General features: G+C 38.5%; 1 protein-coding gene across 2 annotated transcripts in view; it reads left to right on the forward strand.

The window, feature by feature from the left end:
- Positions 1–10679, forward strand: part of Nostrin (nitric oxide synthase trafficking) — a 63220-nt gene extending 52541 nt beyond the window's left edge. For both annotated transcript variants that reach the window (XM_004857612.3, XM_004857613.3), the window contains exons 11-16: positions 313–421; positions 1488–1576; positions 4305–4430; positions 5356–5470; positions 6372–6461; positions 8559–10679. In XM_004857612.3, coding sequence (XP_004857669.1) covers positions 313–421; positions 1488–1576; positions 4305–4430; positions 5356–5470; positions 6372–6461; positions 8559–8695 — 666 coding nt within the window. In that variant the 3' untranslated portion in view covers positions 8696–10679. The remainder of the gene's footprint in view (positions 1–312; positions 422–1487; positions 1577–4304; positions 4431–5355; positions 5471–6371; positions 6462–8558) is intronic.
- The last annotated feature ends 3704 nt before the right edge of the window (positions 10680–14383 follow it).

Raw genomic sequence — 14383 nt, forward strand, 5'->3', positions numbered from 1 at the left:
AGATTTATTTATCCAGAAATTGAAACAACTACAATAATGCTCCTCCTCCAAGAATAATTTGTTCTATTAAAGAAAGTGCTCTGCCATGTACTTACAAGTTGTGGACATGATATTTTCTTATTAATCAGATCTAGAACAGGTAGAACAATGTGTCCAAAACCAAAGATTAGCCTGATTTCATTTTTAGTCTTTTTAATTTTTTTCTTCTGTAAAGTTAAAATTAAATGCAGTCAATGAAACTGTCAATATAACTGAGAGTAGCAACTCTTACTTTTTTCTCAAGTTATGAAACATCTTTTTTTTTTCCTAAAGGAAGAAGATCCTAACAATGCAATGGATAAAGAGAGACGAAAATCTTTAATAAAACCAAAATTGTCGAGACTGCAAAGAGACATTGAAAAAGCTTCCAAAGACAAGGAAGGTGTGTAATTATGTCTTTGAATGGGGCACGATTATCACACTTAAGGAACCCTGTTATCAAACCTAAGTTGTGAATGAAGGAGAAAAATTTTTTAAAAGAAGCAAAAAGTGTAAAATGACATTTTGGCCTATTTATGAGAGCTGTATATGTATTATACTACCATTTTAGAAATGTAGCCTTTTACTGGGTTTCTGAAATTGGCTGGAAAGAAACAATTTTTGTGATTTTAAATATGGCAAAAATACTGTGCGGTTTTGGCTGGTCCTCCCTTCCTCCCTTCCTTGCTCCCTCCCTTCCTTCCTTTCCTTCACCTTGTCCTCCTGCTCTTCCTTTTCTCTCTCTCCTTTCTTTTTTTCTTTCTACAGCATCTTGCTATATAGCTCAGGCTGGCCTTAACTCACTATGTAGCCCACGCTGGCTTGGAACTTGCAATTCTCATGCCTTAGCCTGCCAAGTTCTGGGAACACAGGTGTGTGCCACCTTGCCTGGCTTGTTTCTTTCTTTTTACTCATTTTGCAAATAGTGTAGAAACAAAATGAAATCCCATAATTGGAAGTTAAGCATATTAGAATGTAAAGCAACTCTAAAGCAGTGCAGACACTGAAAGCCGCTGTGCACTGTGATTCTAATATGCCTAGTTTCATGTGCACCGCAACAGTTCATTGCAATGTAATGCAGATAGGTAACCAAGACAGACAATGTTTAGTGGTGTAAGTAGAAAAATGAGGAAGAGCCTAACATTGTATCAATGTTAGGAATTATTAAAATGGGCCAACCAAAGGGAATTCAAAATCTCATCTTGAAAAAATAACCAGATACATTAAGCATCAGTGTTTCTCAAATTTCATTAAATGAAGATAAAGATAAATGAGCAGTCAGCCGATTTACCATTATCCATTTAGTAAGACTTAGTAACAGCTACATACAGAACTCCCTACCCTTCAGCCTTTTAGGTAAGCTACTAGTATCGCTTCCGGTTCAGGCTCCCTTTGAGGGTGACTGACCCCCCAACTATGTCCTAGGAGGACAGGATGAAAGGTGACCAATAGCATGGTTTCATTTTCAGGCCTGGAACGAATGCTTAATGCATACTCCAGCAACTCTTCCTTCTCCGATGAAAAGAGCCAGAAAGACACAGCGGCGTTAATGGTGGAGGTAAATATTTGCACAGTGCATTTAGTGATGAAAAGGTTATTTTTAGAATACCGGCTTTCCAGTCCATTCGCTGTTTGCCTTTCCTTTCTCATGATATGGAGCTACCTAGAGAGAGCTTATAGGGCCAGCGCCTTCATAGGTAGTTGGAGCAATCTGGAAAAATACAACTACATACAAGTATTTGCTCTAATGACTTGTCAAAGACCGACATTAGGAAAAAACACTTGTGTCTAAAATAGAATTCCCCCAAATAGATTTGTTCTTTAATGAAACCGTGTACATTTTAACCCAGTTTAAAAAAGTGATAGTAATGATGGTTTCACTTAATGATTTTTAAATTTTACAGTGGTAGAAAACCATACTCATATAACCATTCTGATTTTCACTTCCAGTATTTAATAAATGAAGAAGGGCAGAGGATAGGCCTGCTGGCCTTTTTATTGAGAGCCTGGAATCTAGCAGTCCCGCAGACATTCATAGAGTTGATGGACATTTTAGCTACTTTAGAAAACTTTCTTTAAAAGGACAGCTTTTTAAAATTTATGTGGGAATAAAAATGAACAGATACCTATGTGTGCAAGAGGTGGATTTTTGCTGTGATTTGAATGATCAGAAGAAGATTCAGGTTAATCTGAGAATAATTCAGGAAGAGAGAAAATTATTAGTGTTTGGAAGGATACAGGAACCTGGGTCAGCTTTCTTTACCTTGTTTTACCTAGCCCAACTCTTATGACGGTGGGTTACTACATTCTGGCAATGTCCACATGCTTCTGTGAAAGCAGCCAGCTGCAGCCAGCTATAGCTGCTCCATGTTTTTTAGCACAGGCTTCTTTAGCTGGGCGTCTGCTGCAGGAACAATCCCCATGCTTCCTGTGAAAAGCAAGGCCTGCATGTGTGCCCGGGGAACAGAGTGCTGACGCACTGCTGCAAGAATATGTGCCTACAATTCACATGAAACGATAAAACAGAGGGCGGGACATTTCCTGTGACAGCATGAAGTTTAGTTAACAAATTCAATGCAGCCAGGCATAGTGGCACACGCCTGTGATCCCAGCACTTGGGAGGCTGAGGCAGGAGGATCACTTTGAGTTCAAGGCCAGCCTGGGCTACATAGTGAGTTCAGGGCCAGCCTGAACTACAAAGCAAAACTCTGTCCCAAGAAAACAAAACAAAACAAAAATTCAATGCAAATCATATTTACCAAAATAAAGTCATGAGCATTTTACGATGCTATTGAATCACACATTCCTTTGGTTGTTCTTGCACAGAATTTTATCACGCTCATTACCAGCAGAGAGCATGTACTAGAACACAGAGCCCACACTAGCCTGACACACACAGAGGGGCAAGGACCTGACCCCTGAACTCAGGGGTTATGAGCTAGTGAAGGAGCAAGCAGGACCTTCAAGCAGTGGATGCCAAGCATCCCAGTGATTTTCTGACATGAGTCTGCATCTGGGTAGAGAGAAACTAGTCATGTTGGGAGATGTCGTGTTACCCAGGAAAGCTTTCTTGGAAAAGGAAACTTGGCTTTATTTAAATTCTTTTCTATCTCTTTGGCCCTTGGCCCTTGAAGTGCCACATTTGAATCAGGGGTGTTGGCAAGGCATGTTAAAGGAGAAATGCTGCAGAGACTAGAGGCACTTAAATTAGATATTGCCTGAATACTGAAAGAAGAATGGAGAAGGAGCTAGACTGGTTCTCTGATGCACCACAGCCTGGGTTTGATGGGAGGGGCTCTTGGCTTTGTGTTAGGTGAGCCTGCCCCATAATGCAGTGGATTGTACCAAGGATAGAGACCTTTTCTCTATTGGAGGAATTCAGTCCTTGGATGTGACCCCCCCGCCCCCAGCAGGGACATTAGGGTTAGGAATCTTCATGCTGGAGGCATAGAGAAAAGAGAAGTAATAGTGAAGAGGAGTCGGATAAGCAGGATCCTAGTTAGACTCTGCTGCTTCACCTTGTCTGATCAAAGCCTGTCAAAGAAGTAATTATAAAGTTGTAGTTCAACATCAAAGCAAGAATAAGAAGAGACTAGAAGTTTGTGTTCAACTTCACTCATTTTCATTTGAGACAGTCTTGCTATGTAGCCCAGCCTGGCCTCAAACTCATGATCCTCCTGCCTCAGCCTCCTGAGTGGATTACAGGCCGGTGCCAACATGACTGGCAAATGCTCCTTATTTTTAGAATCTAATACCCTAATAGAATATTATTTTCAGGTTTGAGAGTTTTACTACACACTTTCTGCATACTATAATATGCTACCTCTTCAAAGGAAGGGGAAAACAAAACAATATACATCCATTGCTGTTTGATCCTATTAATGTTAATTCAGCTGTTAAAACATTCAATCACCCTTCCTCATGGCCTTGGAAAGTGATCGACACTTATTATTTCCTTTCTTATTCCTCAGCCGAAAATTGCATAAGGCTATTCATTGCCACAAAATATCAGGTAATGTACCTAACAAGGTTTCTTCACCCTATTTACAAGAATACAGAGGAGGACATACTCAACTAGTAAGGCTTTTCTCTTAACTGCTTTAAGGGGTATTTTTCTTTCAAGTTCTTTCTTTTCCGCATTTTTGGTGCGTATCTATACATGAGGTGAATGCGTGCTTTTCTACACCCCCTTGTCATTTTGAAAGTCATCCTGATATCCCTCTATCTACCCAGTTGGGCCTCATTCTCTAGAAATTTACTCACATGGCCAAATGATGTATCCACAGAACAATTTGAAACTAGACCTTCTGCAAGCAAACTCCTATAAACTGTTGTCAGTATTAGCAGAACTTGAGCAAAGAACTAAACCCAGCCATCCCTGTAGCAACTCCATCTTCAAGTGGAAAGAAAAGGTAACGGAAGAGCCTGGTTGAGATTTCTTGACTGCATTTGCTAGGTGGAGCAGCTTAAAGTTGGATCAAGGCAAAAAAAAAGCTGTTATGAATCACATGTACAGTATGTCCCAAATTCTTATTGCAAAATTTTAAGATAAATTTATTTCATTCATTTAGAGTACATTAAAGAGCTAAATAAAATGGAATACATTCTTTGTAGACTAAATTACTACAATGAATATAAACACTTTGGATTCCTTTGCCCTCTTCATAGCTTATCTTTAGCCTTTGAATGTGTTTTTATAGTAAAAGTTCTATTACATTGAAATTTTAGTATTTATACAGACCTAAATTGTAGGACTTGGTGATACCCATTTATCTCATTTTACCATATTTTAAATATGGTGTGAAGTGCATAGTTTAACACAGTATATAATGTAGATGATATATGGTCTCAGAAATTCCTGCTCACATGTATCTTTCAAGTGGGGAATATTTCAGGAACTGGTGATTTCCTACCATGGGTAGCTATTGCTATTTTCTGTTACCAAACAGAAGGGAGAGCTGTAACCATCTTGTGGTAAGGGGACAGTATTCTAAGAGATTCAAGAGCTCTAAATGGTCTCAAACATTTAGACAGTGATAAAAGCCCATTAAAGTGAGATTAGAAGTAATGCTATGAATGTTATTATTTGGCCTAGAAATATAGATCTAAACTGGAAACACAGGGTATACATACTGTAATCGTCTAATTCTGAAAATAGCAACCCTTCAGAATCCAGAGAACTTAAACAACATAGTAAGGCTTGAGAATGTATCGAATAATTTATTTGTGTACCTTTTGCCCCAATTCAAAAAATAAATTCCTGAGTTACTTTTTATGACTACTTATGATAATAGTGTTGTTTGAAATGACTTATTCTTTTTTAAACTACTTGAACAGGAGCATACTCATACTTATGTAAAAATATCTCGGCCTTCTTTAACAAAGAGATCAGAGAATGTTTTGAGTAGGACATCTTCTGGTGGGCAGAAAAATCCAAGTTCTTCATCTTCAGGTAACCCGATACTTAGAATCATGTTGGGCTAAGTCCTATTGGTAAAGCACATTACTACATTTAAATATTATTTTCAGAGCCACCTTGACTGATATTTACTCAAAGAAATTTACATTTCATTTGGGACTTTGTTAGAATCTGTAATGTCACATACAGATGTAACACAAAAGTAGAAAGTCACAAAGAGTGGGTGCTGGGAAAAACATTTATCCACAAGAGAAGTCACTGCAGGTGTCGGGAGATGGCATCTACTCACTTTGACACCTGCTGTCCACAGAGTTGCCCTATACCACTGTGAGAAGCGTGGGGCTCTGTCTCCTAAACTTTCATAGATATTCCGCCTTCTCAGCAGGAAGCATGGTGACTAGGTGGTTTCTTAGGACACTTGGGCTTGAAATTCACAGCCTACTCACCCTCTTTATATTAAAAAGTCACCTTTGCATTGTTTGAGAAACAGTACCCTAAGCACTAAGGAATGACAATAAGAAACACATGCTTCAAATAGTCCCTATCTTTACCTGATTGGCAAAACTAGTGCATTTTCCTAACATGCTTGCAACTACATGAATCATTTAATGATGTTGACTAAACTCAAATGGAAAAAAATTTTAAGTTGCCATATTTATTGTTACAGTGACAACATTTTTCCTCAGACTTATTATTTCCTACATTACAGTACGGTTTTTGGATATATAGTGTAAACAATCTTTACACATAGTACGTATATCATGAATGCTTATTAAGTCAAGGAATGAATATTGGGTAAAATTATAAATTTTCCTTTTGAGACAATGTCAATATATTTCAACTCTGTGTCACACGGTTAAATAGTAAGAGTTCATGATCATGCTCATTTGCCTACTAACACAGCAAGCTAATTACAGTTTAATCCAACTTTTAGCCTCCAGTGCAGCCCAGGTTGGAAACAATCTTTGCAAGGCCTTATATTCTTTTCAAGCCAGGCAAGACGATGAGTTGAATTTGGAAAAAGGTAAGATGTAGTCTCAGATTATTTAATTACCTTCTTATGGTAAGATCCTTGATATGAATAAAATCCTGTCTTAGAACAACAGCCTTGACTACTAATACCAAATCAGTTGAGGTTTTATGATCACCTTTCTTAGAGGATAAAGCCCTGGAAGGCTACATAAAGCTCACAGAATGATAATGGCTAACAATTATGTCGTATTTCTCAGTACCAGACATTGCAAGTATTGTTCAATTTAATATTCCTAAAAACTCTGAGACAGGTGTTGTTATTTACTCCCATTTCACAGCTGAGAAGACTGAGGCAGAGAAAAGTTAAATACTTTGGGTAAAGTCCTAGGCAGTAGTGGCACAGGATTTGAACTCAGAAACTTAGTTATGCTTTTGATCACAGTGCTACACTGCACCAGGTATCAGTAATGTGAAGTCATCACAGAATAGCTCCATTTTTTTATGGAATGACTTCTCCTGATTTAGTGTAAGAGGAAGTTCTAGAATCTGGTTCAACAGACCCTCAGCTTAATGATTGTGGCACTGATCTCCCAGGAAAGTGTTTTATGGCCAGCCTAAAGATTCAGACCCCTTCCTTTGTATCACAGATTTTCACCCAACAGGCAAAGGCATCATGTTATGGGTTACATAGGCCTCAGCATTATTAAACAAGAACCAGTTTCCAGTCTCAACTCTATGTGTCCACATTTGGATATTAATGCCAAGGCAGGAAATGGAAGGAAAATGGAAACGGAAGGGTTTATGAGAAAGCACTGTGTAGCAGGAGAAAGCTTATTATCCATGACCTAGATATGGCTCCCAGAGTCCATGGAAACTCAAGATGGATTTTGCAGCCAAACAAGGATACTGAGCTTTAGTATTGTTTAGTGGAATCCTCTTTTTCAGTGTGTTGGTCAGATTTTTCCAGGCAATTATTTTTTCTTCTCTATGAATAAAAATCTACCTAAATAAAAATAAATAAAAATAAAAATGCCACCTAAAATTCAGGGGTCTTGAGTTTGAGTTACAGAGTTCCTGGAAAATGGGTTATCATGTTTGTTTTCAGTTCTTGGTTTTCAAAGCCCCCTTTTGCTTTATATTCTAAGTGGTTTCATTCAATAAAACACAATACTGAAGGCTGAGGGAAGCTAGCAATATAAGATCACATCAATTTTTTGAATTCTTGTTAATAAATTTTGTCCAACAATCTACTGACCTGAGAGAACTCCTTAGCAAGAGAACTCAGACTGAGAATAATTGCCTACAAGAATAGTGATTTATGACTAGGAAAAGACGGAAGGAGCTTTCACTGTTATCTTCACTTAGAAAGAAAATTATTAGGGAAAAGAGTGAAAGACTGAAATACTGGCTCAGAATAATGCTAAAGAAAAGTACACCTTTGTTTCCTGATGTTTTTAATTTGAGGTACAGGAAGTAGCCAGAGGGAAAGGATTCTCTCACAAGAGGGGCTTAGCCAAAGAATTTGGGGCATCAAGTTACTTTTGGGGCATCATGATTTTAAAAGAAAAGGAGAATTGGACCACAGATGGGTTTCTTATAATACTATTTATTTGAATCATTGCCTTAAAAAAGTATTATCTTTAAATTGATGTTTTGTTAAAGTTATCTAAACTGAAGAATGGAGAGTTACATTTCTATGCAGAGCTCAGAGTTAGAATTTTGGACTGTGAATTGGGAAGTAATGGAGTTGTTTAGATCTTAAGAAAACACTGTTAGCTGTGAACCAATCTCAGGAGTCAGCACACCAAATTATCACGGCCATCATCACATAAAACCCTGAAAGTACAGATACAGAAGAGTTTGGTTTGCTGGCAGCAACCTACCTACTCTACACCGAGTAAATCAGGCAGCACGAGGTCCAGTGTGATTCTGCTTTTCAGTAAACTATGGCATAAATCAGTTGTTCATTATTTCACCCCTTTTAGTATTCTCTAGATTATGCTTGCTTCATAAAGAGGTGTTCATTAAATTTCTCTTCATCTGAATCAAGCACAGAAAATGATGCAATCTACATTTATCACTCAAGCTCTAGCGTATGGTCGAATTGCATAATCCATTTGTCTAATTAAATGTGCATTCATTTTCACAGGAGACATTGTGACTATACATGAAAAGAAAGAAGAAGGATGGTGGTTTGGATCTCTCAATGGGAAAAAGGGCCATTTTCCTGCTGCTTATGTGGAGGAGCTACCTTCAAAGGCTGGGAGCACAGCTACACAGGCATAAACCAAAATTCTGAACACACTGCCTTCCACACTCTGTAAACTATACAATGTGCTGCAAAGAAAGCTAAGATGCTATTATATTTGCAAATTTTGCTTTTGCAATGGGTGGTAGAGTCCTGTCTACATGTCCAGCACTTTGTACCCATGGTAATTTGCTTGAAACAGAGTCAGATAAAAAAATGGATGAGTAGAGAGAGGCAGGGAAGAGGCTCCATGGTTCCAGAAGTTTCTGAATGCTAAGAGACCCTAGATATGACCCAGTATAACCCTTCACATAACAGCAAGAGATACTGAGTCTAGGGTGGGTTCAGCCACTTATCCAAAATCACAGTTACCTGATGGCACAATAGCAATTTTTAATGTCTGGACATGGGTGGGAGCAGGACACAGCAGGCCTGCAAGGGGTCAAGCAAGCCCTGAGAGATGCCAAAGAACACAGATCAAGTCCAAAAATAGTGACAGGTAAGCAAGTCACCAGTGAGGCAGACCCAGGTTAAGAGACAGTAGAATAAGAGATCAGGAGCCGAGCTCCAGAGTCCATGGGATGAGAAGGGGAGATGAGAGACAAGAAGTCTGGATCTTAGGCAGAGGGCCTCAAGGAAGAATGGAGTTTCACCCCGAGCCAATGGCCTTCTGGGCAATAGCTTCTCATACAGCCCCCACGCACCACCAATTGCTTGCTCATAGAGTTCAAGTGTAAGCCGGAAATGTCTGGGGATATGAGGACAAGAGCAAAATAGATGGAAAAGAACTAGGAGAGAGACAGTGCCTGTAATTCATGCCTCTTTTCCCATTTGAAAACATCTTTTATCAATTTGGATATAAGGAATTTTGCGCTTCCCAAAATGATGGAAAGAATACCTTAAGCAGCTCCCTAGTAAAAAGAACTTTAAATGCTAATAAATGTTTTGAACAGAAAGTCCTGGAAACAAATATTCACTATGAAAATGGAATATTTATGTAGCTTCCTCAAATGTCCTATGAGAAAAGCTTGGGAATGAGTGAAGCTGGCAGGCTGCACCTCCTTCCAGGGGAACAGTCTGGATGGAGATGTTACAGCAGGAGCTACACTGGCCTGAGATCACACACTCCATTGAATGGAAGGTCATGGAAACACCCAGGCATGTTTACTTTTGTGCCAAATAGAAAATCTGGGCTTTGGAACTTCAATGTGACTACTTAAGGAATAATTAAAATCCAACATATTATTCCCCTGCCCCCCTTTTTAAAAATCATCAAATTTTATACTTTCAAGAAGGAATTTTTCAAACTAAGGTACATAATTTTTATACTCTATGACATTACACTAGCACAGTATATAACTTGACACAATATTTATAGATGCAGATATCAGACCTCAAGGAACTCAAGTAAAATTTATTGTGTGAGACATAACTTACAGACTAGAACAGATCTGAAGTTTTAATGTCATCCTTAATGGTATATTAATGAAAACTTTCGGCATGTAGAAAGTTGGCTGAATAATAGGCCATTATACCATGAGCAGAGATTTTGAATTTATATTTCCTTTTCATCTTACTTCTTTCCATTAAGCCTTGATGGATGAAAAATTGTGTAGAAATTGATTGCCGCCTACACTGGACTATTTTGTATAAAGTGATGATAATGATGATTGGACCCTGAAACTCTCTGAAAGTAATTTTCAAAGAGACCTTTCTTCATGTATTGGTTGTATTTTAAGAAAATGTAAGTGGCTGTCTTGTTTCAGAATGTTGTTGCAAATTCTTTTTGCATCTCTGACATTTTTAACTTCAAAGAAATACTATGGACTTTAACTAAATAAAATATTCAAGTACAGTTGAAATAACAGACTTACTGAATACCTTTTTAGCAGGGCAAGAGTTTTCTGTTTGGACAAATGGAATGGTACCCCTTAGATTTAGGGCAAAAATAAATGCATATTGAATGAAGATTAATGATGTACCCAAATCTTCTATATAGAATAAAGTAATTTTTAATGTTAATGCTTTTATACTGTTAATTAGATTTTCACAATTATATGCCACTAAGCAGTTGCATATGTCAGGAAATTTTTAGCACCATTAATAACCTGAAATATAGGCTGTAGAGGCACAGCCTACTTTTCACAGCACACATAGATGTCATTCTACCTTATCTCCTTGCTAGTTGAGTAAAAGTTGATATATCCATTGTGCTATCAAATCGAAAGATCTACAAATTCCATTTTTTTGCATTTTCAATTACCCGTAATTAATACTTATAATGACAAAATGCCTCTTAATCACTTAAAGTGCCTTATGATCCATCAGAAAGTAATATAATATTCAATTTGGGGTAAATTTCATTATATGGTATTATAATCCTTTAACTGATTAGTAGTTTAAGTGCAGTTTAATTGTTTTCTACTCTAAGACAAACCAGCTCCCCCGCCTGAACACTTTGATAACCTTGAGGGATAATCAGCCTGTGAGCAAAAGAAGCACATTAGAATCAAAGCAAACATCTCCTCTTGTCCTTTACAATATCACATGGGAAGAATGCTCACTGGGGAAGACGGGCCTGGGTGTGTGGGGATGAGAAGGTGGAACTCAGACTTGGACCAGAAGGTGGGGACACAGCAGAGTAGGGCAGGTTCCTTTTGCAGGATGCCCAGGTCAGTGGCCTCTCATCCTCCATTCCCACAAAGACCCTCGTGGATGAGCCCTGAGACTGTTCCCAAGGGGCAGTCCCAGGTGGGGCCTGAGGCCTCCCTCTAAGAAGGAGCTAGGAGCCTCAGCTCAAACTGGGCAGGTTCTTGACTCTTGTGATAGGAAAGAATTTCAAGACACATCAGTGAGAGGTAGAGATTTATTTGTTAGGGAGAGCTCAAGAAGTACACACTCAGAAATAGAGCAAGGTGGCCAACAGTCTGGCATTGGGGGTATATATGTGGTCTTGGAGCCTTTAAGGTAGGTGATTTAGCATGTTTATTCTTTGAGTCATTTACCATTTACCTGATGTCTGTTTACCTAAGGTCAGTTTGCCCATCAGAGGGTTAAAGCAAAAACTGACTATCAATGAAGTTAAAATATAAACTGTTCATGTGTTTGAAGTTAAGAGATATGTTACCCATTGAAAATGGAAGTCTTTGCTGTAATTTTGGAATATATGGACTTAATCTCTGAAACTCTTGAAAATTTAGGAGCAAAGAGCCTAGGAGAAAAACAGGCCTAGGGATTAAGGTATGGGTCACCTTGGTAACTTCAATTATGTTTTAAGCTGTAATTTCCTCAAAGCTACTTTGTCTCCTTCCTTCCTATCTTTAATTCTTCACCCTACCTCAGCCACCACCAAGGTTCTGAACACCAGCTACTCTGCCCAGTTTCCCTGAGATACGCAGCTGCTTTCCATTTTAATGAAACCATTTTTTGACAAAATATATTCCAATGCTTTCAAGACAGTTTACTTTTTTCTTAATCATTATACTTCTATAAAAACATGAATTATATAAGTTCAAATTTGTTTAGAGTCTTTAAGAACAATGTCATCACATAATTTCCTTGCAATATAGAAAGGCAATACAGTGTAATCTAGGTAAAGTTGAAGGGTTAGGGTGTCAGGCTGCCTTCTGCGTTTGAATACTGGGTCTAACACTTACCAGTTGTGTGATTTGAAGTTACTTAAACACAGTTCTTTGAATTCCTTATCTGCAGAACAAAGTTAATGATGGTATCTACCTCACAAGTTGAAAGAATACAAAGGATCACATACATAAAAAGGACTTAGAAAAGTACTGGGCTCATTTAAATGCTGAAAAATATTAACTAATTATTCTAAGCTGGCCAGCCCTACCAGGCTAAAAGGCCTGGACAATCATCAATTTTTGAATGAGCCAAATTCTCTGTTAAGGAAAAAAATGAATATAAACTTCCATGGCCCAAGGCCCTTTGTTTGCTGTGACACTTTTCTTCGTAAATTCAACTTTGGAATCCAGCGCCAAGGCTGGTCCCGCAGTTTTTGTAGTTGTTCTACAGATTCTGCCCCAAACCCAGCCCCCATTTAGGAGTGAAGGATGGAGAGAAATGGGCCTAAATGGGGAGCCCCTCATTTCTGTTCTCAACTTTATGAGTATGACTTTCTCTGAAGAAGTTGCAGAAGATCCTGCAGACTTTTCAACCTTGGCCAGCTACAACATCACAATTGTGGAGAGATAGAATGTTGTAGGTCAAGAACCAAAATTATCTTGGACTGTCCTAGGCCCTTTAAAAAGCCATGTTCCCTCATTTTTGTACAGCTTAAATAAGGCCAAATATGAAAACATGCCCATGAAACTTAGATAGCTTGCTCACTGTTCTCCTCCTGTTGAAACAGTCTCAGCTGGGAGCTGTGGCACATGCTTATAACCCCAGCTACTTGGGAGGCTAAGGCAGGAGGAATTCCAGCTCAAGGCCAGCCTAGGCAACTTAGCAAGACTCTATCTCAAAATAAAATTTTTTAAAATGTCTGGGGATGTAGCTCAGTGGTAGAGCATTTGCCTAACATGAGTGAGGTCCTGGGTTCAATCTCTAATAATACACACACACACACACACACACACACACACACCTCTCCTTACTGCAGTTTTACTTTTTGAAGTTTCTATTATCCATGGTCAGCTTCAGTCCAAAAATATTACATGGAAAAATTGCAGAAATAAACAATTCATAAGTGTTAAACTACAGCATTCTAAGTAGTGGTGAAACCCGGCACTTCACACTCCGTCAGGTGAGTAATCTTTGTATGGCATAACCATGCTATCTACCCTACCTACCTCTCAGTCCCTTATTAGTTGCTCCTGCTATCATATCAACTCTTGTGATACTGTAGTGGTTGTGTTTAAGTAACCTTCATTTTACTTAATAATGGTCTACTTTATTGTTCTATTAATAACTTTTATTTTGCTTCATTATTGTTAACCTCTTACTGTGCCAAATTTAGAAAGTATAATTTATCATGTGTGCATAGGAAAAAACCTAGTATAAAGTGTTTGGTATTCTCTGTGGTTCAGGCATCCACTGGGGGTCTTGGGATGTAATCTCCCTGTGGACTAAAGGGAACGAATGTACTTCCTTTGGCCAAGCCCATGCTGACACAGGATAAGCCTACTGCTAGTTGCACACATCCAGATCTCTAGCATAGCCTTTAATCCCTACAGAGACAACCCCAAACAGTGGTTCCTAAAAGCTGCACACTAGTATGGGTCGTCGATAACATTCCCACCAGTCCAAAGCATTCTGCTCAAAGTTCTACTGCTTATCTGAACAGAGCCCAGAACCGCATCCTAGGCACAACTGGAAATTCCATTCTCTTCCTACTCTCACTAATAGGACCATTCACCTGAACTTCCCCCCCCCCCCCAGACTATCCAGGGAGAAAACAGGAGAAGCGACTAGAGACATGGAGCCCTTTGTTCCGACATAGCCTCAATGTGATCAAATTTACAAAGGAAGGATAGGGAAGAAAATAAAATTCTAGAATAAGTTGACATGTGGTCTAGACTGTGTTAAATGGACTCTCAAGATGACATATTTAGATGAGAATTAAATGGTATGAGCTTTACAACAATAGAAATTATAGATTTTTACATTTGAATTTTCAAAACTACATCCTTTTCTGAAACCTTAGCAGTATACAGGCAACATTCTTTGAAGTAAAAGATTATCTTTTATCCTAATAATAGATTGCTCTT

The sequence above is a fragment of the Heterocephalus glaber genome, unplaced genomic scaffold, assembly GCF_053883595.1.
Source record: "Heterocephalus glaber isolate CG9 unplaced genomic scaffold, H.glaber_assembly_v1.0 deba00000347, whole genome shotgun sequence".
Lineage (NCBI taxonomy): Eukaryota > Metazoa > Chordata > Mammalia > Rodentia > Bathyergidae > Heterocephalus > Heterocephalus glaber.